Source organism: Rhineura floridana, chromosome 21 (assembly GCF_030035675.1).
Source record: "Rhineura floridana isolate rRhiFlo1 chromosome 21, rRhiFlo1.hap2, whole genome shotgun sequence".
Taxonomy (NCBI): Eukaryota; Metazoa; Chordata; class Lepidosauria; order Squamata; family Rhineuridae; genus Rhineura; species Rhineura floridana.
In genome coordinates this window covers 11,842,408-11,869,225 of record NC_084500.1, presented here as the reverse complement: position 1 = coordinate 11,869,225, position 26,818 = coordinate 11,842,408, and the positions used below count along the sequence as shown (strand labels likewise).

Sequence of the window (26,818 nt, the reverse complement as noted above, 5' to 3'; positions counted from 1 at the left end):
AAGCATGGGAAAGGGGTAGGTTGACATCACTCCATGATGAGGAATTTGGGTTTTCTCATCTCGGAAACTGGAGGTTTTTTGTTTTCCCACAGTCTTGCTTACTATGTTTTTACCCTACAGAATCACAGAATTAGAAGGAACCTTGGAGGTCATCTAGTCCAACCAGTTGCTCAATTAATCCAAACACGGCTGGGCTAAGATGCATTAAGGAAGGATTCATACTTCTTTGAATAACTTTAGTGCACCTCTTGAGTGGACACACGTTTCACTTTAAAGGCCATCTGGGGTTTGCTATTTTGGGGGATGGAGAGGGGCAGAAGAGGGAAGAGAAACCTACATCCACAGGAATGCCTAGAGGCTGGTTCAAGGTATTGGTTAGCAATGTTATTTTAAAAGCCACAGATTCAAGACTGAGAAGAACACTGAAGCGATAATTCACCTTTAAATGTGAACGAATCTTAACACGATCCAGGAGCAAGGTGCAAAACATGTCCTGTCTTGAATGGGGTTGTTCTCACAAGGACTCCCTGATACTTTTTAGGGAGCACTTCCAAAACATGAGAAGAGCCTTCGGTCGCTAATTACTTTCCCCTCCAGGGATGGCCCTCTGCCAGCTCACTTAGCCAACAAGAAAGCGTTAACATTCTTAAAAGTAGCAAAATGGTAGACAAAGAACCCAACATGCTGCCAAAACTAAAACTGACATATTGAAAGATGTGTGTGGAGTGGATCAAAAAAAACGCACAGCAAAGTGGCCGCTTTCATCCAACATGCAAGTTCGCCCTAACCACATTTACTGCACTACTGCAGAACTTGATTTGGGTATAATGAGCGTTGCCAGATTCAGCGATAGGCAGCCATGCTACTTTAAGTCAGGCTAATCGTTGCTCCCTCCTGCCGTGTGTGCCTATTACTATTAAGATAAACTGGGCACCAGGAAATGCGTTTTGCTATGGGCACCTGGGACAGTGCCCAACAGAACCCCTAAAAGTCCACTCTTCCTCTCCTCTTGGCATAAGGCAGCTTCCTATATTTCTGCAGTCGCTTTGATGTGAATAACTGATGGTGTTGAGTTCAGGTTCCCCCATGCTATTACAGCAACTCATTCTCTGCTCCCTGTCTATCTTCTTGCATGGAGTTAACATCGCTACGGGCCTGCATGTAAGAGAGGTAGATGGTGGATGATAATATGTAATGCAATCCTCTGCAGGTCTGCTTAGAAAGAGGTCCCACTGAGTTCAGTGGGACTTACCCCCAGGTGAGGATGCATAGGATTGCAGCCTTATACTCAGTCTTTTGCAAGGGGGTGTGGGGGGGGAGAAGCCATAATTAGTTGTCTCCAGTTGCTGTGATCCCCGGCTCCACCTACCATTAGCTGCCCTTTCCTCTTCCCCACAAGTCCCAATGGTCACCAGCTGCCATTGTATGGCACCCAAAAATGGAGAGCTAAAAAGGGAGTGTCAAGGGCAACACATCAAGTAGGTGATCAATTGCAGCCAATGCCCTTGAACTCAACACCCTGGCCAATTCCAACTCAAAGCAAAAGCAGAGAGCTCGCACACAGAGCGCATTCTCTGGGTATACAGCGGCTGCTCAAAAAATCTTGCAAGCGCTTCTGAGAAGCCGCTGTGCACCCATAGCGTGCGAGTGAGCGGTGTGTGAGAGAGATTTGAAGGGGAAAAGCCATAGCTTGGTGGTAGAGCATCTGCCTGGCGTGCAGAAGGTCCCGGGTTCAATCCCCCATGGCATCTCCAGGCAGGGCTGGGAAGGTCCCCTGTCTGAAATTCTAGAGAGCCACTGCTAGTCACTGTGGACAATACTGAGCTGGATAGACCAATGGCTTACTGAAAGGCAGCTTCCTTCTTCCCTGTGAGATTCTCTGCTGTTGTTTTATTTATTTATTTATGGTATTTTAATGTGCATAAGTGAAGGTGTTGAAATCAGGTACATCGCAGGGCTGGTGGTAGGGAGCCCGAGAACCACCTCCAAGAAGGGGACTCCCCTAGAGCCGCTGCCCGCTGGCCTGCTCCTGCTCATTGCCCTTCATCGCTGGATGCAGCAGCAGCCTCCCTCTGGGCAACGGTGCACACCAAGCCTGGGAGGCAAAAGGCCAGTGAATAAGCAGCTGTGTGTGCATGTGTGCGCACGCATGCACATGCCACAGCTCAGCAGCTGAGCATTTCCTTTGCGTGCAGAAGGTCCTGGGTTCAACCCCTGGCATCTCCAAGCAGAGCTGGGAGAGACTCCCTGCCCGAAACCCAGGAAAGCTGCTGCCAGCCGAGTGTAGACAACACTGGGGCTAGATGGACCAGTGGCCTGACTCTCAATAAGGAAGCTTCCTATGTTCCCATGAGCGAAAGGGCCTCCTGCCCAAGGAGGCCAAAAATATGAAATCCCGATGGTGTACTCAAGTTACACACAGAAGGCAGCCATCTTTGCACGTCCTTTTTGGAAAACCGAGGAGGACACCATTTGGCAAAACCTGAGCAGAGTGGAGTGTATAGATTTCATTAAGACATTCACAGTCGCTAATGGTGTACATCGCCTGCTGCCACACTGCTGGATTCAGTAGCTTGCACGCTACCTCAACTGCAACGTTGAGTGCCTGCAAACAGACGACAGAGGCTGAATCCTGCGTACCCCAATGGATGCAGACAGCCAGGCTGAGAGATGGCACATCGGTGTCAGCTGCTCCCACGGCTACCACCCATCCAGCACTTTTACACCCCTGCCCCTGAAAGTACCAGCAGAATGCCAGGATTTGTGAAGGCATCTAAACATTAGAAACACAAAACGCTTGATTCCACTCTCATTCGCCTAAGCTATATCTAAGGCACATGCTGCGTTACGCTATTTCCAGCCATCTCGGCTAAAAATAAGACCTGCGTTTTCTCAGTAATGCCGATTCTCAGCATATCAGGGGGCGGGAAAGGGAGAGGGGGAGAGAGAGAGAGAGAGAGAGAAGGAATCCAACAAGGCAACAGGCTAAAAAAAGAATCTATTATCATTAACTGGGCTGTCAGTGGCAGTGACAAATAAATGAATCTGATGGTTTTAGATCACTCATTAGCAGACCTACCCCCAGGCTGAAAAATGGCTGAGTGCTTAGTAGACAAGAGATGCTCCAGAAGTTGGGAAGCAGAGAAGGGATTCTTTTCTGTCCTACAGCAGCAAAAAGGCTAGCATGGAGGGAAATGAGTCTTTATCCAGCCCTCTTGGTGTACACTGATATCTTCCTTTTAAAGGGGAAAGAAATACAAACCCATTCTGAAAACAAAGGCAGGGAGTAGTAAAAAGATGCAAATCATCTGCCTGCTCTAATCTGGGCCATTAAGGTGACAAGAAGAAGAAGAATTAACCCTGATACATATTACCATCCTTAAGTTTATTTACATGTCCACTTTCTCCCTTTTCCAATGATACCAAAGACTCTTCCACCATAACAAATCAACCCTGTCTCTAAGAAATCTAACATGCATGAGTTGTATGTATTTATTGTTTCAAAAAAATCTACCCTGCCTTTTTCAAGTAACCGGGTGCCTAAAAGGACCTTTTGGCGCTGGGCAGATGTGTTCTGTGTTGGTGGAACCACCACCGAGAAGGCCTTCCCTCCAATAACCACCTGACAGACAGACAAAAGACAGAAGCACCTAAGAAGGGTCTCAAGATGATAATCACAGCAGGTACCTACAGGAGAAGGCAGCTATGTACAATGACCTGGTTTGCACATAACACTAAGATTAAGTCAAGGTAGCTTCTGATGAATTCCAGCTGCAGCCATCATGATAGATCAGGGAAGGGGAACCTTTGGCTCTCCAGAAGGTGCTGCACTACAATTCTCATCACCCCAAGAAAGCATAGCTAATGGCCAAATGTGATGGGAGTTGTACCTCAGCAACATCTGGTGGGCTAAAGGCTCCCCACATCTGTGATAGATGATCTGTGAAAATCAATTTCTGTTTAAAGCAGTGTTTCTCAACCAGGGGGCTGTGTGACGATATCGGGGGGAGGGGGCACGAGTGTTCCCAAAAATATGTACCATACAAGTAAAAACATTAACAATATTAAGTTATGATCAGAATATTAACTTATGTTCAGAAGGTGAGAGGATCATACACAGCTTATTATGTGATCTGCACGTCATTATGGGTGCAGAGTAGTTCAGCATTATTACGGGAGCCAGGTTCAAAGGGGTGTGTGGGATTTTTGTGTTAGCGAAAAGGGAATATGGGTTTTAAAAGAATTAGAAACACCAGCTTAAAGAGAAGAAAGAAAGGAGGCAGCACCCTTGCTCCTTTCTCTAAGAGGAAGAGGCCCAAGACTCTACAACCATTTTAGAAAAACGATTATCTTATGAGACTGGCAACATTCACCCAATTAGAGATGCATTTCCTCTGTTGGCTCAGAGTGTTGAACTCCTGTCCAAATGAAGAAATACCAATGCAACAGATTTGGTCTATGTTCTCACACATGCACATTATAACTAGAGCTCATTAAAGCTTTCCACGTTCACAAGACAACGGAAATGCTTTGGTAAAGAAGAGTTGCTCTCCAAAGGCTGTCAGGTTTCATTTCTTTGCATCATTGTCCAAGTAACTGCAGATACAAAATGATACCACAGGGTATCCCTCAACCCTCTGCCATTAGCCACAAGACCAAGAGTTTCTTGGAAGCACACTGCTCTAAGTTGTCTCACAGAGCAAAAGTAGTTTAGGCTGACCTGCTGAAAGCAAGCAACTGTGAAGACCCCAGCTTTGATTATTTTAAGGCACTGGCAGGGAACCTTTGGCCCTCCAGATGTTGCTGAACTACTACTCCCATCAGCCCTGGACTGCATGGCCAATGGCCAGGGATGATGGGAGTGGTAGTTCAGCAACATCTGGAAGGCCAAAGGCTCCCCACACCTGGGCTAGATGGACCAATGAACTGACTCAATTTGAGGCAACGTCATCTATCCATATGATCAAAGGATACCCAAGGTCAGTGATTCACAGTTGCTATTCTGAATCAGTAACCTGGCATTAAAAAAAAGGCAAATTGCCTTGCTTTTTCACTGCCTACTCTTGGCCACTAAGCCAAGTCATCCTCAGTCAAATTCTTAACTCCTATGTACGCCAGAGATGAAGATCCGTTGCTGACATTTACAGCCACTTGGCCCAAGGTGAACCAAAGGGGAATCAAGAAGCCCTAGCGACTCAGATATCTTTTTGCCACTTGCTTTGGCCTGCTATTTCCTGAGCCACAGAGACAAAACCTATGAACGAAGCTTATTAAAATGTTTACTCATGGATTAAATTTACATCCTTGCCTTTCTTCCAAGGAGCTCAAGGCAGTAGTCCTCTCCACATACCCCTCTCCATTTTATCCTCTCAACAACCCTATGAGTAGAGTGAAAGACAGCAACTGGCCCCTGGTCACTCAGTGAGCTTCATATCTGAGTGGGAATTTGTACCAAGGTCTTCCTCGTCCTCATCCAACACTGCAACCACTACATGATATTGAAGCTTATCCCCTATAGTTAATAAACAACAATTCACTTGGGTCAGAACTGGGAAACTATAATTAATGGTATTCAAGCACACCAGGACATTAAGCCAACTTTAAACCACAGCTTCGTATACTGGCTTGTTTGGAAGCCATTAACCGTCGTTTCCTGGTTTGGACGTAACAGAAATTAGAGTTTACTGAGACTTCCTAGCTTCTTTATTTGCCCACACAAAGAGAGGAACAAGGTGGCTGCATGAAAGACTCACTCAGATTAAGCTAAAATATGATTGTTCAAATGCAGCCAATCGGAATAGAAAAGCCATCATAAAATGTGAACATCAGAATTAATAAAATGTTGTCTAACAATAGCAAAACATTGGAAAGACCTAAAAGGTGCAACAGTAAAATATTGGTATCACAAGATCTGGTTCATTGCCTTTATGGAAAAACTAACATACAAACTAAGGGCTCCCAGTGGTATTTCTAAAACTGACAAATTTACCTCAATATGGTTTTCTTTTATCCAATATGTTAACAATAAAGAGCACAATCAAAATCCACCATCTTATTAAGCTAAAATTTGGAGCGACTAACATTAAACAAATTTAGAAAAAAAAATTCCCTTACCTGCTTCATCCACCATTGTTTCATCCACATCCCCTTATTCCTTAAGTAATGCCACCTGGTTGGGGGCGAGGGGAGTTGTTTGAGGGGCTTGTAATTAGTTGTATTGAAATTGACATTTGTGTAAAAGATGTACGTTCTCAATTAACTACAATGTGTGTATTACTCTCTTAGAAGAAACAACAAAAACGTCTGTTATATCATATTGTAAATTCTATTTGGAAAATCAATAAAACATTATATATATATATATAAAAGAATTAATAAAATGTCACAGAGTAAAAGACTGAAAAGCAACATCAGTGAATCAGCTGAAGTTCTAAATGTAGCATCACTAATAACCAAACGTCTGCTAGGAAAAAATGGGCCCTAAGTACATGTTGAAGCAGAACAAGAGAAGGAGCCTAGTGGACCTCCCCAGGGAGTGAGTTTTATATGCTGAAGAGGCCCCTTTTCTTTTGTTTTTCTAATAGGAGTGGGATACAGATCAGTGCCACTGAAGCCAGTCTTAAGGTTCGGGTAGTTTCATCTAGAAAAAAGCTGTTCTTAAGGTATCCTGGTCCTAGGCAATTAAAGGCTTTAAAGGATAAACACTAGCACTTTGAATTGAGCCCAGAAACAAACAGGTGACCAAATAAAGACAACACAAGATCACAGATCCCCCTTTAAAAACCTGGCAGCTATATTTTCAACCCTGTTCAGGCAGGCAGGCTAGTAACTTTTGTGGACTAATTTACAAGGCTGCACTAAACACAAAACAGATCCAGTCACACAACAAGTGAGATACACAATGCATAAGAAGAATGATTTCACACTTCATGAGGAGGCAAGCAATACTACAGATGAATGCAGCAAAGGCCTGAAAAATTTTAATAGCTGCCTTCTCAGAGAGTTAAAAAAAAAGCCTAGACAAGAATGGCAAATTTAGGGAGATTGCATCATTCCAATAAACCTCTCTCCTATACATTTTGTATCAACAGCTTTATTGGAATTTGCAGCAAAAACAAAAGCAGCCTTGAGCAGTGATGTAAGGAGGTAGCGATTTCTGTCCCATCCTGTGTTCGTCCCAATCAACGCTGTTTCCATTCTGCTATAGTTTGCCTTTCACCAAAAACAACACAGTTTGTCTCCCTACTCGCTATGGCCAAAATGAACATAATTACTGTATGGGTGGTATTCAATGCTAGTCCTAATCAGAACTGAACCAGTGAAGTTAGTAGGCATAACTAACTTAGGTTCATTAATTTCAATGGGTCTACCCTGGGTAGAACTTGGTTTAATACAACCCTATGTAATTAATTTCAATGGAGAGAAACACCAAAAACCATGCAGAATACCGCTCATATTCCCTTGTGTGATTTCCATACCTGACCTCAGACAAACACGTAAATTGCAGCAATTTCCACTCCCGTCTATTTCCATCCGAACTCTTAGAAACCCCTAGTCTTGGAGCACCTTAAAGGCTGGCTAAATTGTTACAGCATAAGCTTTAGTGTACTACAGCTCACTCCATCCAACTAAGCTTTATTGCAAAAACACATATACACCATACACACGCAAAACAGCAAACAACCTTGAGTTAAAGATCACTAGCACCCAAAGGAGGATGCTAACCTTCCAAGTCCTTAAAGGTCAAGGCTTTGCTCACGCCTGAAGAGGCATTTCATGAGTAACCCATTCCTGCAGATCCAACCATCAACTAGTTCAGCTGAACTTCTGCATTTTGAAAGCAAACATTAGCTGTTTAACTGTGAAAAATTAACTTTTCAGTTCAGAAGCCTCAGTCAGGCACAGCTGAGAAAGTCCGCACACATTTCTGGAGTGAGAAAGCAGAAAGGATCATAACGGCACAAACTTCCATGCACACTCTGCCTTGAAATGTTTTGTGTATATCTTGGATATCATTTTACACATCCTTTCCATTACAAGCCTCTTTTTAAAAAACACAACCCTTGCCAAATTAGAGTGGATTAATAGGGAGAAACATCCAAAACACAGGTGCAAGACAAAAATATGAGCTTTCCACCTGGTAGAATCACATGCTGAACACAGAAGCCAACATATGTTTTAACATTTTCATTGCACCTTTGAGACACTCACTAAGGGTGGGTGGAAAAAACAACCTCTAAATAAAGGGGATTTAGGTTGCTTGCATTAATGAGAAATTCTCATGTTACTAAAACTCTAGACCTTTGGATCCAGGAATAAAGAAGACATACTTGGCTACAGAGAAGCCGTTGAAGCAAAGACGTTTCAGTATTTTTTTTTATTAACACTGCAAAAGCTTTTGCAAACTATCTTGAAAAGTCAGAATAATTTTGATGAACTTCAGCAAATCAAGGCAACACAGGAAAGACAAACATTATAGATACTTTCATAAAGAGAACACTATGCTTGGTATATAAATGAAAAATTGCCAAGCTTTGAGAAAGGTGACTTTTTTCAAATTAATGGGCCTGAGACAGACATGTTCATTCATTTCAATGGGTCTACTCTGAGTATGTCTCATTGGATACAACCTTAGAAATCCAGTGTTGCAGCGCACGCCAGAGCAAAAACTCTACAATGCGAAAATGTTCAGGACTTGTAATCAATATTGAAGGAGGCCAGGAAAAAAGAACCAACCAATATTTCCAATATGCAGATGGGATTTTACATGGCAAAAAAGTCTAAAAACCAGTAGGGCAGTGGCAAATACAGAAGTGGGGGTCCCTTCATGATAGGTACCCCATGCCTCAATCATAGAACCATAGAATAGTAGAGTTGGAAGGGGCCTATAAGGCCATCAAGTCCAACCCCCTGCTCAATGCAGGAATCCAAATCAAAGCATTCCCGACAGATGGCTGTCCAGCTGCCTCTTGAAGGCCTTCAGTGTCAGTGCCACTACCTCTCTATGTAATTGGTTCCATTGTCGTATGGCTCTAACAGTTAGGAGGTTTTTCCTGATGCTCAGTCGAAATTTGGCTTCCTGCAACTTGAGCCCATTATTCCGTGTCCTGCACTCTGGGACGATCGAGAAGAGATCCCGGCCCTCCTCTATGTGACCACCTTTCATGTAATTGAAGAGTGCTATCATATCTCCCCTCAGTCTTCTCTTCTCCAGGCTAAACATGCCCAGTTCTTTCAGTCTCTCCTCATAGGGCTTTGTTTCCAGTCCCCTGTGCAAGCAAACTGGGATGAATGCTCAACAAACAGGTCAAGTGCAGCTAGACTCAGCCACAGAGCACTGTCATTGCAGCCAGATAATCCCACCAGGAGGCCCACCAGAGGACTCTTTGCTCTTCGTATGGGAGAAGACAGTCCTCTAGTCCTTACCAATTCCTGGGAATCACCAGTGGGGAGGAAGCTGTTGCGCTCAGGTCCTGTCTTTCCACAGGCATCTGACTGAGCACTTTGAGAACAGGATGCTGGACTGGATGGGCCGTTGGGCCATGTTCAGTTATGTTTAAGGTATCCAACAACTCTCAGCATCTTTAACAAGCCACAGTTCCCAGGATTCTTTGTGGGGGAAGCCATGACTGTTTAGTGGCATGCTGCCACTTTAAATGTATAGTGCAGGTGGAGCCTAGGTAGCATAGAATCATAGAACAGTAGAGTTGGAAGGGACCTATAAGGCCATCAAGTCCACCCCCCTGCGCAATGCAGGAATTCAAATCAAAGCATTCCCGATAGATGGCTGTCCAGCTCCCTCTTGAAAGCCTCCAGTGTCAGAGAGCCCACTACCTCTCTAGGTCATTGGTTCCATTGTCATATGGCTCTAACAGTTAGGAGGTTTTTCCTGATGTCCAGTCGAAATCTGGCTTCCTGCTACTTGAGCCCATTATTCCGTGTCCTGCAGTCTGGGACAATCGAGAAGAGATCCCAGCCCTCCTCTGTGTGACGACCTTTCATGTAATTGAAGAGTGCTATCATGTCTCCCCTCAGTCTTCTCTTCTCCAGGCTAAACATGCCCAGTTCTTTCAGTCTCTCCTTATAGGGCTTTGTTTCAAGTCCCTTGATCATCCTTGTTGCCCTCCTCTGAATCTGTTCCAGTTTGTCTGCATCCTTCTTGAAGTGCGGAGACCAGAACTGGACACAGTATTCAAGATGAGGCCTAACCAGTGCTGAATAGAGTGAATAGAGTGCTGAATCACAGCCACACTCCCTTTTCCACTTTCCCGCATCTGCTTTGCTCTCCGTGTCATCTCCAAGGCCACACTCCACTACCACAGACATCCCTAGGAACCAAACAGCATGAAAAGGGAGGCTGTGTGTTAGCTACTGAGAAGAGTCTTCTCAATGGCTCTCACCTCCTTTCACTCTGATTGGCTCCGATCAGCATGAAAGGACAAGGACTTTTCTCAGGGGCTAACACACTACGCTTTCACGCTGATTGGCTTGTACATAGGGACATGGCTGGGACCCTGCTTCGAAAAATGTAAGGGGTCTACAATCCCCTGTGAACCTGAACGACTATACCCCTGGTAAAAACAGAATTTCTCCTTGCAGGTTTTGCTCATCACAGCTTCTAATCATTGTAATGCTATAGAATGCAGAGATGCCTCTTAGAAAACACATATACAATGTGGCCTTGCAAAAACTTGTTGAATTGCTGAGGATAATTGTTTCTGGCCAAGCAGCTTGTCAAACGCATTAGCTCAGTTCATGACAAACCACAGTTATGGAAGCTTGAGAAGTCTGCCATGATCCCTGAACTGACAGACCATGGTTTGAAGCAGGTTTGCACCATCTTCGGTCTAGCACAACATCCGTATAAAAAAAAACTTATAAGTGTGGCCACTGTTCCACCCCAGAGGCTGCTTACACCATGAAGACAGCAGCTTACGAGACTAAGAACGCTAAAGCAGACAAGCCAGTAAACCATGGTTTTCCCATTACATTTGGAAGTTCAGGCCACAGATAGCTCACACCACAATTTGGTGGTGTGTCCAAGCTCTTTAGCACTTGCCAAAGGTTCCATATAAACTCTCATCTGCCTCTTCCCAATGCATTTTGGGGGGGGAGGCAGGAGGCTACAGTTTGGCATAATACCCGAAACTAAGACACTGCTTTAAGTTTCCCTGCAGAAAGTAAGCCAATAAAAGCAGAGGTGGCTTACAAATTTACTTGCCCTTCTGCCTTAGCAGCCCACACAACAGCTGTTCATTCCCAAGGAGCAGTTTGTTTTGTAGGGCCACAGAATGGGTCCTTCTCAGTTACTGGGTTGCACTAGTGGAATGCCCTCCATCGGCAGGCCCAACAAGCAGCTTCATTGCTGTCCTTGAGAAGGGCACTGCTAATCTATTTGCGAAGGCAACTTAAAAGCTGGAGACTATTTTGACCTCGGCCACTATTTTGTTAAGAAGCTACAATTTTTTTTACAACTTCTTGGAAAAGTTTTTATATTTTTACATAATTACCTACAGGACCGTACACACTGAAGAACAAGGAACTGGGCTTGCACGGCTCTTGGGTCATCCCACACACACACTGTTACCACTAAAAGTGTATTCATTAGTTTTAAAAGCTAACATCTTGGGGTGGGGGGCGAGGGGTGGGCCACTACTCCTGTTTCTAAAGAACTGCACACTGTTCTTCTCTGGATGTGCCCCTTTTATATGTTACTTTGCTGCTGTACAACACTGCCCTTGCACGCGGAATGCCATGCCACAAACAAGTGTTCCATCTGAAGAGTTTCCCCCAACCCAGTAGACACATTCTCCCTTCCTGGCTTGTGCCTGCAATATCACACTCAAAGGCATCCTTCCCATCAACAAATGGGCAGAACAATTTAAAAAGTCACTTCAAGAGAATTCAATATAAATCAGCGTTGGAAACAGCATGAATTTTAAAAAGAGGTTTTGCAGCTGGGATTCCTTCAAGTCGAAAGACCGGGGGGGGGGGGACACAGAGCAAAGCGAGTGGTAGCAAACAAACCAAATTCATTCATGGCTAGTTGTACTCATAAATTCTAAGAAAAGTAAGGCTCTGTATTTGCATTGGCCAGGCCAGCCCTATCACGGTACGTATGCCCATGCTAAGCACTTCATGCCTGTGCTGGACAACAGTTTCATTAACGGCATGCTCCCCTTCTCTAGCCAGACTGGGCACCACAAAGCTACCCCTATACCCTCTGCAGACAGAGACTGAGTCCACCTTCTCTCCTTCCAAGTAAACAAAGAAGGATGTAAGCTATGAGTTTCTGTCCAAGCAGAAGGAAGCAATTGGTCCCAACTGAAGGAACACTCAAGGGGAGGGGAGACGTGCCATTGGTGCTAGATGTTCCAGTCCTAGCTGAGAAGAACTATTTCACCTTACATTTAAGAAGAAAGAAAAACATCGCATACGCTGAAAGTATTTCCTCCACATTAAGAAGGCAAACACAGCAGCAGCAGCACGCTAACTAGCTACAGCCAATCCCAAACGCCGGCCTTACAAGCAGTCTCGGTGCTGAGTTTTGTTTCAGAGGTAGCCTTCAGACAAAAGCTCTTTTGAACATGACTGACATGTCCTTGCAAGCCACCGAATGCATTACAACAAGGCAGCCCTGAAGGGGAAAAAGAAAAATGAAGAACGGGTCGCTTATCCAATCAAACTTAAGGCTCTTTGTTTCAATGCGTCTTCCGCAGGCAATGCTCAGAAGAGTTCAGGCCTTCCAATACCAGCCAGAGGCTCGCTTGCTCAAAAAAAGAAAAACTTGCAAGCGAACTAGAACTTTTCAGAAAGTTATGCACTAGAAAAGGGTATGGTGGATGCGGAGGGTGGGGAACCACAAAACCAAGCAGGAGAGAACTGTCTCATACAGACACCAAAAGGAGAAGAACCACCCGAAGGAACAGAAAATCACTTTGCTTTGTCAATGTGTCACAGCTACTCAACATAGTTATAATTCTGCTATTAAGATGAGGGGTGTTCTCCACCAGACCCACAAGACGACAAGGAAATGGCTCTGTTAGAGTCAGGCCTTACTTCACACAAAGCAGCTCTCCAGTAGTTTTTGGGCACTTTATTCCAGCCTTAAAAGCCTTCATTGCAAATTCCGTCCATCCCTCTCTAGTTTGCAATCTGTGCTGCCCGGCAACAATTGGACTCTCAGCGTGCCTAAAAACCCCGTCATCAAGTTTTTCTTTCTTACCTTAGGCTGAGCTCGTCGAGGAAATGCAACTTTAGGGTCAATCTGTGGGGAGGGGGAGAGAAAAATGGAAAGCAACATAATTTGTGTGGTTTCCTCAGAGAGGGGGGGAAAGCAAAAACAAAGATTATGCTGAATGATTAATCCTTCATTTCTCAGGTATATTTGAGTCTTGCAGGAAACTAATGGGTGCAGAGGCTGGGGGGCCTGTCATATGGGGAGAAAGAATGAATAGAAAGGGCATGCGTTCTTTGAGCTATCAACAATAAAATTTGTAGTTTTCATTTTAATTAGAGGAAGGAATTCCGCGTTGCTAATTTGACCAACAAATCCTGGATGCCAGGCTCAATCTGCATATTCTGCAGATTGCTTGCATTGAAAAATATAAGTATTTTAGAAAAAGAGACTGCAATTTATAAACCAGTCTGATTTTCAATGCACACAATCTTCAGGCCATTCGTGTTTATTTTCTTTTGGATTCTTAAGGCCTCCACAGTTTAACAGAAGTATTTAAAAGAAAAAGAAAAAAACAGCAACTGCCAGTTTTTAATTATGTTTTTCAGCTGAAATGCCTGCAAGAAAATCTACACACACACACACACACACACACACACACACACTACATCCCCAATTTCACTTTTAGCAGGTCACCGTGAAGGACGCTAAATGTGAAAAAGCTTTTTTTTCAAAAAAAAAAACAGATCTTGAACATACAGTCATGAACGTCTGAGGCTAAATTTCTATGAAAAGAAAATACTTATTTACAGTAGTTTTTAAATCAGCTTTAAAAACCAAACAGAGCCAAAAGTTGATTTAATCCAATAACGCACTTTCCCCCCCAAAATACGAACATAAATAAATCAGCTGATAGAACTCCAAATCAAACTATAGAACTTTTTAAGGCTCAATCCTTAACAGACGATAGACTCCTGTCTTCCAACTCACTTACTAGGAAGCAAGTTCCACAGTGAATTAACTCCCCAGCAAATTTGTATAGCACCATGTTATCAGTCTCAAATCTACTTTGTTCCAGATACTGCCTGAAATATTTAGGAAGCACTTTGATATAATAAAAAATGGTATATATTCTTTTGTGTAACAAACTTGGGAAGACAGACGGGATTATAGAGAGGACAGAGACGTTTGTACTGACAGACCTTCTTATGAACTGCCTATGAAAAAATTAACCTTAGACGTGATAAGCATATTGCTGATATGAAGTACAGGTTTGTTTCTAGATTATTTTTTTATACCTCTGTTAACAGAGCATTGATTTGCTAACCAAGTTAATGGAATGTTAACGTCCATAGCACAATCCTATTTCCCACTGAGGTCAAGGGGCCTTGTCCCCAGGTAAGTGGGTATAGGATTACAGCCTTGAAAATAATTTTCACAACTCACTCACCATCTACTTCAATTGATTTACTCACAGCAAGCGGCTTGCATCACATTAAAGCCTAACTTCTGTTTGCAAACCGGGGCTGAGTCTCAAACAGAAACTTTTGCTTGGAGGACCAGCATCAGAATCACTTTCAGTAGATTAAGAAAGCACCTTTGCTCCTTGCATAGAACAGAGTATTTTCAATCTGCTTTCATCCAGCTTGTGCCCCTTAGTTGGCATGTGCTATCAGGCCTCTCCACTTAGGACAAAACTTTTTTTAAAAAAAGAAAAACTATATACCTGAGAAATGAGTGACCATCTACCACTGTAACAGTTCATGAAGCATGAAGAGAAAACTCATAAAATCCTTAATCTACAAAGCTAACCTTTTCATAGAGATTAACATGATCTACATATATTCAGCACTGGCTAGATACTTGTCTACCAGAGAAATACAACAGGTACAAATTTCCCATTGAGTGGTCCAAATGTTTGGGGACAGGAGTTAGAGAACAGATCTGCAATTATTACACCAACTCCCCCAAAAGTTCTCGTTATTGCCTTCAAAAAAGAGAGAAGAAAAACAAACCACTGTGAGCCACCAAATTCTAAAGCACAAGAAAGTTTAATCTCAAAAGGATGGATGTGCTTTGATTTCTCCAAACTGGAGATAATGCTTTAAAGGTCTCCCCTTATTGTTTTAGGCTGGCATGATCCACATGGCCAATCTATACCTGTTGCATATCCCTGTCAACTATTTAAAAGAACAGCCAACAGAAAAAAGGCTACTAAAAATAAAAATTAGTTAGTTAGATACAATGCTACTTACTGTATCTACAAGTCCTCTAGGAAATAACTAATAATAATAGTACTATTTCTGATATGAATGGCCATTACCTAAACCAAGCTTTTAACGTAACTGTAAACAAGAGAGGCGCCTTCCATGTCAATACCCAACCGAGCTGCTTCCTGTGCTGAACGTTGAAACAGAGTCAAATGCTATGCAGGACAAGAAACTATCAGAGGTCTAACAAGTCAACGGCTAAAAAGCGAAATCTCATCTTAGCTTTTTCTTGTAACTCTGGAGAAACACAGATTTCGGGGCAAGTATCCTAAGCCAGTTTAAGCATGCTTGAACAGCCTCAAGATCAAGTACATGCAATTTTGGTCTTGCTTACATCATAAAGAAAATGATGTGGGTATGCCTCAGCCAATTGCCTAGCACAATCCAGACACACACACACCCTACACAAAAGGGACTGTGACAACCAACCTTATGTACATGTAACACCAGCTGCTCATATACCTTGCTAGCATCATCTCTCCCTCCCCTTCAGCTGTCAATTTTAGACTGTCATCTCCTTGGGGACGAAGGCCTCTCTTTTTTTTGTTCCTCGGTAAAGTGTCACATACTTAATGGCACTGTATAAATAATAATAGCAATTAATACCCTCTTGGGATTAATGTTAGGTGGGAGGTAGCATACCTTCTTTGCACAACTAAGACACCACTTTTAAAGTGGCTGACAGCTTTTCGTTGCCTGGATTTTTACCTGAACTTTTTATTTATTTATATTTATATAAAGAAAGTCATAGATGTGGAGTCTATTTCTCAGGTACACAGCTGAATATTATGAACAGCTGCTACCACCACCACCACAAAAATAAATAAAATAATTAAGAAAAGTTTGAGCATAGCTGACATGCTCAGACAAGCCCAACAGACTTAGTACAAAAAAATTATTACAACTAAAAAAAATCCACCTACTCAATGGCAAGAGTATTACCAGAAATGGGGGGGGGACCCAGCTGGGTTCCTGATCTTCTGTAATTGATTTCTTTTAAAACAAAAACAGATCTCAATAACATTAGAACATATATTGCATTAAAGAAATAGATCCATATGTGCCCCATGTGCAAACTGGAATATGTACTGTTAATTTCAAAGAAAGCCACCCAGATTAAAATTAATGAACTTTATATATTTAATGGGTGTGCATCAGACAATAGTATCAATCAGTGTGTCTCTTCTCAAAAAAAAAAAGTGCCCCTACTCTATACAGAGAACCGCTAAAACAGAGGCGACCTTTCCCATGTGTTCTTTAACTATAAGTTTTTCATTAGTGATCTTTCAGCAAAATAAACAACGCACAAACTTCCCTTTCTGGTACCACAGACTTGATACAGTACTGGAAACCAGGGGGCAGGGGTGTTATGGCAAGAAGCCCTTGCACTCTTAAATTAAACTAGCATTCAACTCTTCAACCTGCGGTTAGTACAGGTACAATGGAATTATTGTGGAATACCATCAACAACTATTTTTTAAAATGACTACAATCCCAATGCATTTCTCCTTTGAGGGTAGCTTTCCTTACATATGAGTTTCAGAGCCTCAGAACAGACCTTCTTGGGTTTTAAAGAAAAGGGGGGATAACTTTCAAATAACTGGAAAGGCATTAAGGAGGGGTAAGGGGTTTTGAAGTTTTGTGATATCCAAGATTAACCTCAAAACTTTTCATTTATTTAAATCTGATCAAAAGTAACATATTTCTAGACATAAAAAAACTTAGTGATTTGTTTTGTTGCTGTATGTGAATGCATAAACTCCTGAAGCTGAGTAGGTCAAACTACAATTGGCAGAAGAGAAGTAAGTAGGCACTGGTTTAAAACTGACGTGTCTGGCAAGTTAGTTAACATTTTAAGAGGTTGCTTTTTAAAGTTACATAAAGCCTGAATGAACTTCCAGGCTCAGCAATAGCCTGGCATTACTTTTAGGAGTAAAGAAAGAAAAAAAGAAAAAAAGAATTAAACACCTTCAGCAGACTCAACAACAACAAAAAAAGGACACTGTCTCTTTAAATGAGCCTGTCACAGTCATAATATTGCAGGAAATAAAGGAGACATTAAACATGCACACTCACACAAACACCAATTCCATCACATCATATAACATACCGTCTTGGAATCTAATTCGTGATGGGGTTGCGCTAATACTTTATCTACGCTTGCTGGATCAGCAAATGTAACGAAACCAAACCCTCTGAAATGAGAGAAAAGAACAAGGGGGGAGGGAACAGTGTGAACTCAAAAGAAACAGCAAAAATATAAAGATACACAGTTTCATTCTCTTCTGCCATCTTTCAAAACATCATCCCTCCTTAAAATATATGCTAAGGTTCAGAGGAAGAGAAAAACTTATATACATTTCTAATTCTGTTAACCCCTTCTCTTCTATCCCTCCCCCCCCCCAAAAAAGACAGCTCTTTCCATTTCCAATCCATGCTTTATACAGAAGTAGAGATGTGGTGGGATGTGACCCTTCTTTATTTAAAAAAAATAAAGGAGCCTAAAACACTTTTTAAAAAAAGATTAAGACAAAACAAAACACCAAACAGTAGAAACAAGTTTCTCCAAGAGATATATATAATTTAAGAGGGCTCCCACCAGCAAAACACGTAAAACCAGCAGCAGCGCCAATCAACATTTATGAACAAGACATAGAACTACAAGTCAGAATTCAGAGTAGTCTAGAAGTTTTTTTAAAAAAGGAAAGAAAAGGATTTAAAGCCCAAGAAGTGATATATTATGTATTTTTAAAAAATTTACATTATGCAGACATTACATTTATACTTCCATAAAATACATGCACGCACACACACATGGAATATCAATAGGAAGAAAACTTTGATATAAAAGGCGAGGAGCGATTTACCTGGAGCGTTTTGTAGTCGGGTCTCGCATGACCATACATTCTCTAATATCTCCAAATTTACTAAAATAATCTCTAAGGTTGTCTGTGGGATGGAAAAGAGAGAGGAGGAGATGGGTATGGGGGGCAGGGAGAGGAAAACAAAAAATTAATACATTTTAAAAGCAAGCCAATCAGGAGGGAAAAAAAGAGCGACATTATTTTCTTTCAAAAGGAGATGGGGAAGAAGGATTCATTGGTAGCAGAATAAGGCTTCCTTTGCTTCCCCCCACCCTCCGCAGCCTGCCATCCCTTAAAAGTGCGCGCACGCAAATTTAAGGTCGAATAGAGGACTCGAGGAACAGATCAGTTATTTGGAGCAAATAAAATATCTCATCTCCTTAAACTTGGGCAAGGCAAAAAACATGTGTCTGTCTGTGCCTGTGTGCAAGAGTGTTGGAAAAGAGAAGGGGGGTTGCTGGGAGCCAGGAGGGGGGAAGAACCCAATGAAACTGACCTGGGATAATAACAAAGACCTATCAAAGAAGACAGGGCTGGAGGAATGAGGAAGATGGGAGCACCCCCCCATGCACACCTCCCCACACGGCGCACACACCCCCTCACCCCATCTTACCTGGTGATGTTTGCCAACTCAGGCCGCCAATAAACATTTTACTGGAAGAAGAAAACATAACAGAGTTAAGCACAGATGTCAGATCGGCCATTTTGACGTGTAACTTACAAAAGCTAAAAGGACGGGAGAGGTGGGAAGGGGGGCGGCTGTGAAGGGGGGGCGGCTGAGGGAAGAAGAGCGTGGTCTGGCGAGGAGGAGGAGGAGGAGAGGAAGAGGGAAGGGCCGTAAGCAGAGAACAGCGAGGGGGGCCGGATCAATGCAACCCCCCCCGAAGGTGAGTAACTCAGAGAGGAAAGCGAGCCTGTAAGAGCCGGCACCGGATCAGCCATTGGGCTTCTCTCTCTTTCAACCTCTATTCCCCCCCTTCACACACACCCACACTAACCCAGTTTTGTAAAAAGGACGGGGGGAGAGGAGGAGGAAGCGCTATAAAGTGGAAACGCGAAAGAAAAAAGAGAGAGGGGGAGGGGGCGATCCAACTTACCCAGGGTCGTGCTGAGAGTCATTGGGGCTCCCAGAAATCGCTTGGCTCCCATCTGCCTCCATGGCTGCAAGCGAGAAGACAATTCAGCCCCAGAGAGAGGGAGAGGGTGAAAGAGAGAGAAAAGGCTCCCCCACCGGGTAAGAAACCCCCCCCACTCTCCCCCTGGTTCTTTCGCTCTCCCACTCCCCTTTTTTGCCCCCCTCCTCCTCTTCTGATCACTTGTCTCTTCCTTATCTTTCTTTTCTTTCTCCCTCTCTCTTTTCTCCCCCTTCTTTCTTTCCCTCCCCTCTTTTTGCTACCGGTGAATATTACTGGTTGGAGGAGAGAGAGAAAGAGAGAGAGAGAAGCCGGGGAACCAGCCAGATCCTTTCACACGTGGGATCAGCTTAGCTTAGCTCAGCTCAAGCTCCTTTGCTTTCTCTCCCTCCCCCCCCTCCTCTTCCTCCTCCTCTCTCTCTCTCTCCCTTCCGCGCACGGCCATCCTCCCCTCCAGAGCCAGCCAGCCAGCCCTGCTCCCTCCCCACCACCCCTCCCTCCCCGGAACGCACGTGGGGCGGAGTTCTAGAACGTAGAGTAACCAATTCACGGGGACGTCACAATCCCCCCGCCGAGTCCCCGCCCCTTTCTTCTGCTGCCGCTGCTGCTTTGCCTAGCCCCGCCCCCCTCGCGGTCACGCACAAGAAGCCGGGCGAGGCGGCAAGATTCTGCCTGGCTTGACCACGACCTGGATCCCTCGGAGACATGCTCGCTCTGTGTGTGGGTAATATATATGTGTATATATAGACTGTGTGTGTGTGTGTAGGTATATATATTTATATATATATGTGTGTATATATATATATATACACACATGCGCGCACACACACTGGCTAAGCTAGACAATGCCTTGCCTGCCCTCTTTCCCCTGTGCAAGGAAGCTTAATTCCTGGGGAGGAGGGGATGGGCAGGGGTACCATCAAGGCTGGACTTGGAGACAGACGCTCAGCCAGGGTCCTATTCGGAGGAATGAGCAGGAGGTCTCCTCCCACTCCCAGCCCCAACATTATTTTTCAGTAATACAAATTAATACAATTAATTAATTAATACTAATTAAACCAGAACTATCACTAGAAGCTAAAATGATGAAACTGAGGTTATCATACTTTGGACACATCATGAGAAGACCTGATTCACTAGAAAAGACAATAATGCTGGGGAAAACAGAAGGGAGTAGAAAAAGAGGAAGGCCAAACAAGAGATGGATTGATTCCATAAAGGAAGCCACAGACCTGAACTTACAAGATCTGAACAGGGTGGTTCATGACAGATGCTCTTGGAGGTCACCGATTCATAGGGTCGCCATAAGTCATGGTTGACTTGGAGGCACATAACAATTCATGTTACCATCTTTTTTAAAAGGGCATAAGGCCATCCAGAAGTCTAAACCCGGGTTTCCCCAAGTGGTCACCCTATTCCTGTGATTGCAATTCGTTTTAATTGTTTTTAAATTTTGAATTTTAGACTGTTGTAACCTGCCCTGGGAACTGCTGGTGAAGGGTAGCCACTAATCTTCATAATAGTAATACTGACCCACCCTGGATTGGAGGGGGCTGTGCAGGGGGGTGAATAAAGATATGGGGGTCGAAAGGGGCCTAGGAGTGGAACTGAAGTTCATGGGGTACAGCATGAAGAATTTAATTAGGAACTGTGACAAAAATAAAGGGCATGGGCATGTACAGAGTGCCCTCCCTTTGCCAATGAGGAACCTCTGTATATAATAAAGAGGATTCCACAATACAACCGTATTATCAGAACATGCTGCTTTATTGTTTTACTCATTTATTTTTTACATTTTATAATTCCTAGTAATGGTGATGGATGATTAACAAGTGTTGATATTTCCTGGTTTTCATTCCATTTATATTCCTCAGAATTTGGCTTGGAGTCAGTGATCAGCAAGGGGGGCAATGAGCTCCAGCGTTTGGGAAACCCTGGTTTACCACGTAACTAGAGGTGTAGTCGTCCGGGGTCTCAGGGGGACTTGGACCCTTTACTTTTTCGGGAGCAGGGTCCCTATGTCTCTATAGCATCCTACAAGCCATTCAGCACGAAAAGGGAGTCTGTAAGTCACTAAGAAGACTCTTTTCAGTAGCTGACCCTCTCCCTTTTCATCCTTATTGGATCCTAGGACATCTGTCGTTGTGGGAGAAGGCACTAACAAGGAACTCATTCTCAACCCTGCAGCAAAAAAGGGGGATGGTGGGCTGTAACGATCAGGAAGGGACCCTGCACTTCTGAATTTGCTACTACACTACTGCAAGTAACCTGTCTCTCCAAGACAGACAGACAGACGGTGAAGATTCAGTGTGCACCCCTTAATATGAAGCTGCTGCCTTACAGCAGGCTGGCTTGTCTGTCTAGCTTAGTATCATGTACTCTGACTGGCAGTTGTCCGGAGTCTTGGCTCCATCTCACCTGCTGCTCCATCTCACCTGCTGCTCTGATCCTTTTTAAACTGGAGATGCCAGAGACTGAACCCAGGATCTGAATACCAAGCAGGGAAGCTCTACGACCAAGCTACAGACAGAGGTATCCTGCTTCTGACAAAGCCCACGAGGAGGGCATTAAAGCAGCAGCCCCACCTGCTGTTTGCTCCCCCCTCCTCCTGCTGCAACTGGTTTCCCATGGCAGGCTGCTTCTTAACATGGAGGTTCCATTCTAGCAATACCCCTTCTACATGGATTTGACCAATGAAACTAGTGGCCTCCAGGAGACATTATTATTGTTCCCGTTGTTATTTGAAAATTTAAGAATGAAAGGGAAGGGGGGAAAAGCAAAGAACAAAATAAAAAAATTAAAAGTACAAAAATAAGAAAGAAAAAGAATGCCTGAATACTAATAACCACCACCACCACAAGTTTACATTATGCATGCAATAATACCCTTCAACGTTACCAAACCCAGGACCCCCCTGTTAATAAACAACCATACTTTGGGACCCATCTTAAATTACTATTGTAAGGGACACAGGAATATAGTAAGCGGCCTTATACCGAGTCAAACCATTGGTCTATCTACCTCAGTATTGTCTACACTGACTGGCAGCAGCTCTCCAGGTTTTCAGGCAGGGAGTCTCTCCACATGCATCTTCTGCATGCAAGAGAGATGCTCTACCACCTTCCCTTCCTATACTGCAGGTGTGGGGAACCTTTGGCCCTCCAGATATTGCTGAACTACAACTCCCATCAGTCCCAGCAAGCATGGCCAATGGCCAGGGACGATGGGAACTATAGTTCAGTAATGTTAGGAGGGTCAAAGGTTCCCCACGCCTGCTACATTGCAGCCTTAGGCCTTAGAATTGAAAAAGGATCCTCTCAGCCCCAGTGCAAAATGAAGAGCCCAATCCTACTATGCATGTTTGCTCCAAGATTAATTCCACAAAGAAAGCCCTGTGAGGTTGTCCCATCAGAAGCCATTGCTTTCTGCATGAACCTAGCTGCTCCAAAAGCTGATCTGGGGTTAGGTATTTAGCCGCAAAGACAATTTATAGTGTCACTGTTACAATCATATTAACATGTGTTTTCTTTTTGGAAATCACCCATGATGTTAAGTAAATTTAAATAGTTAAACTGGCCTCTATAATTTTTTAATTATTTAACTAAATTTATATCCTGTTTTTCCTCGAAGGAGCTCAAGGCTCTCCCTGCCCCCTCAATTTTATTCTCACAACAACCCTGTGAGATAGGCAAGGCTGAGAGATGCACAAGGTCACCCAGTGAGCTTCATGGCCAAGTAAGGATTTGAACCTGGGTCTCCCCAGCCTTCATACAATACTCTTAACCATAACATCACACTGGCTATTACATCACTGGCTGGCCACCCGATAAGTCATATTTTGGTACAGAAAAGGGGGTCTTGGAGCATTGATGCTCATGACGGCATGTAACATGTGGTTTGCTCCTTAGCCACAGATCGGAGTTGGTCACTCAAAATGGAAGGAGGGATAGGACTGCAAAACAACAATACAAACACCAGCAAGAGATTTGTATTTCAGCTTACATCACTGGCAGCAACACATTCTGGGAAGGACAGTCTGAAGAAACATCCACCTCTCCTCATCCATATCGTCCCCAGTGCCCCTGGAACACATAAGAAAATCCCATTATGTCAATAGACTTCTCTGTGGTTACTGGCTTAAATATAATCCTATTGGCTGAAGTGGTTGGTAGCACTTTAAAAAAAATCAAAACAGTTAAACAAAAGTTTTTAAACCATTAAAAAAAGTCTCCCAAAAGGCCTGATCCCATATGCCACCCTATGGGACACTGATTTTATTCTCCACGGAGGTAATGTCACTTGCAGGTGATTCTGCAAATGAAGGAGACCTGAAAGAGACTCTCTGGGCTTTTAATCAGGATCCTACTTTCCATCTTTTCTTGAAAACGTAATTGTATACACCACCTTCTACAAAATAATAATACTTGCCAAGATGGGGAAAATTCACTTGAAATAAGCAATGTATGAGAGAGGCGGGAGTGGGTGTTTGTAACGTCTTCGACATGATGCCTTTTCAAGGTCAAGAGGGGATTCTTTTTTTAATCTGAATTTTCTCTCATATGTTAAGAACATACCTGTTCTTAAAGATGGTAACCTGTTTGTAGAAGCCTCCTGTGCAAACATTTTGGACAACTCCAGCTATTAGAAATGTCAGCATACATCTAGCGCGGCTGTTAAACACTATTAAAATAGTTTATCGATCATTCATTAAAGGAACAATTGAGAGTTTGTGGATGCAAGCCTAAAACACAATTAGTAGCTCTTACTTCTGGGTAATCATGCACAGGATTGCTCTGCAAACGGACCAAGGAAGAGGCTCAGGCCATGTTACGGCTGCTTGCTCTTTAGAGACCTTGAGGAGACATTGTGCCGCAGTCACTGTCTACAATACACGCTTTCTATTTTGGGGGTTCTTATGTAGTCAGATTATGACCAGTCCTGCTGCAATGGATATATGTACACTTTGTGCACCCGCCACAGGCAAGAGCCCTGCAGATCAGACACTTTCCCAATGTGGCCCCAAGGATGCTGGTCAGAAGATGAAACCACTCTGTTCCAGATGGATGCCTGACCTAGCATCCTATAATCCTCAAGGCCTAGGAATCCAGGTATTGTTGAAGGGCCAAGTGGGTGCCAGTGAGAAATATGAAGTATGGTCAACTGTTCACTGGGGAAGCTGGTCCTCCCCCTGTGCCTTCAGATTTCCAGCTTTTTGCCCACATGCAAGCAACCCACCTGCTTCTTGCCTGTCAATGTGCATACCTCTGGGGGTACCTGCCTGCTTTCACAGTGACCACTGGCAAAGGTACCTATCAGATGGCACCCACAATGTGTAGACTGCCTTCCCCTCTCAGTGCTTAAGGACATTTTTGAACTTTTAAAACTTTTTATTTTAACAGAAGTATATGGAAGCACAGGTTTACATATTTCCACATGCAAGACTCCCTCTCTTCAGTTCCGTGCCATATAAAATCATCTTTTTAACATTGAGCTTAGGAATGAAATTAATGAGCAAGCAATCAGGTCTAGTCAATGGACTTTTCACATTTGGATCTCACCAGAAGCTCCTGAAAACAGCTTACAATAAAAATAAATAGCAAACAGTGGAACATCCTTGATTCATAATTCAGTTTCTTAAGAGAGTACGGTATATACATGATGCAGAGGAGGTTTTAGGCATATTATACAAACAAGATTAAACAGTTTTCAGAATGAATACATTGAAGTGCTGAAATTGTGAAGAGGGTCAGGATTTATCCATGTTTCACTAAGGTGCCCATTTGTTCAAACATATTAACCCACAGTTCTTGAGTTATTCTTATGAATTACTGGTCAGAGATTAAACTGAGTCCCTTGCTTTGCTGTTAAATGTTTTGAAATAAGGTATTTATTAAGAAATCTTTTGGTCACAGTAAAATTTGAATGGGTTCAGTACTGGAAGCTTGTTTCTATCCCAACAACTATGGAAGATTTCCACAAGAAGGAATACAGTAAGGAAGGTGCCATTGGGAGAAGGCCCTGTGCCTTGTAGCCATCAGATTAGCCTCTGGTGGCAAAGGTATTTGCAGAGAGACCTTACTCAAAGATCTTAATACAAGGAACAATCATGGGAAAGCCACTGCAGATTTTTTAAGAAAACTGAGCGAACAATCTTTTTTCACGTGCAATAAGCCCCCACTATATTACTTCTGCATATTTATCAAACTCTTGATGTTGAATCAGGACTGATGCCATAGAAGAAAGAACTTGTTCATAATCCATAATTCTATACTCAGCCTTGGAGTTCAACCTGAACAACCCATGTTCAAATCCTAACTCAGCCATGGCTTCCAAAAGGTGGCCATGGTAATTTATCCTCTCAGCTATGAATAATATGCAAAACTGACTAAGGACGAAGGCCTGCTGATCTCAGCTGGGATTTAATTTTGAACAAACATGTTTAGGATTGGGCTGCAAGTCAAACAGCACCACACAGAAGCTCTTTCCAGTGTTTAACGAACAGGACAGAGAGAGAAGGAAAAAAATTAGAAGTGTTTTTACTCCACAATTTTTTTAATTATTATTATTTAAAATGTACATCCTGCCTTTCTTTAGAAAAAAAAGATTTCAAAGGGGCTAACAACTGGTAATTAAAACAATCATAAAAGCATTAAAAATGCGATGAACTACAGAAACAATTACCCAGTCAGAAAACCACAAAACCTACAGTAGGAAAGGCAATCTGCCATCTCTAAAAGCCAAGTCTTCATTGCACAATGAAAAGTTAGCAGCAGAACTGCAGTATTTAATTGATTAATTGGTAATTTTTTACAAAACACCTTTTGATGGACTATTTTTTAAAAACAGAAGCACTTATAAAAGCTACAAATGGCAAGTACCACCAAGAAAGATGCATTACTCCTTTTATTTATTTATTTTTTAAGGATTATGTAAAAGAGTCCAGGGCAGCAAACACGCAAGCTATAAAACATCTAAAACATTTCCAATACAGATGCTGACTGAGAAAGATCTCTACTTAAAAGGCTTGTTGGAAGAGGAAGGTCTTCAATAAGCACTAAAAAGACAACAGAGATAGTACCTGTTTAATATTTAACAGGAGAGAATTCCAAAGGGTCAGTGCCACTACACTAAAGGCCCTTTTGTCTTATATACAGGAATGAGTGTCTCTTCCAAGATATGACACAAGTGTGCATGATCTATGCTTCTTCCTTCAAAAGAATTGTTTACCCATCTGCAAATTTGATGGATAAATAGAATAAAACTCATATGATTAATCCTCAAATCCTCTGTTTGCTCTTTCAAGTTTATATTATTTATTTTATTTAAAATATTTGTGTACCACTTAACATTTGCATTTGTAAGCAGCATTACTTT

At 42.9% G+C, this 26,818-nt stretch overlaps 1 protein-coding gene across 29 annotated transcripts in view; it reads right to left on the bottom strand.

The window, feature by feature from the left end:
* MSI2 (musashi RNA binding protein 2) overlaps nucleotides 1-26,818 on the bottom strand; it is a 600,705-nt gene that overhangs the window by 511,518 nt on the left and 62,369 nt on the right. For 6 of the 29 annotated variants that reach the window (XR_009759877.1, XM_061605219.1, XM_061605223.1 and 3 more), the window contains exons 1-5: nucleotides 19,409-19,559; nucleotides 18,925-18,965; nucleotides 18,315-18,396; nucleotides 17,558-17,642; nucleotides 13,226-13,267 (exon numbers count right to left, since the gene is read on the bottom strand). Coding sequence is in view for 27 of the 29 variants with exons in the window: in XM_061605219.1 (XP_061461203.1) it covers nucleotides 13,226-13,267; nucleotides 17,558-17,642; nucleotides 18,315-18,396; nucleotides 18,925-18,965; nucleotides 19,409-19,470 (312 nt within the window). In the remaining 2 variants the exon portion in view is untranslated. Of the gene's footprint in view, nucleotides 1-13,225; nucleotides 13,268-17,557; nucleotides 17,643-18,314; nucleotides 18,397-18,924; nucleotides 18,966-19,408; nucleotides 19,567-19,956; nucleotides 19,976-23,446; nucleotides 23,527-26,818 lie in introns of those variants that run through there. The other 23 variants (XM_061605213.1, XM_061605210.1, XM_061605212.1 and 20 more) reach the window with 9 other exon arrangements.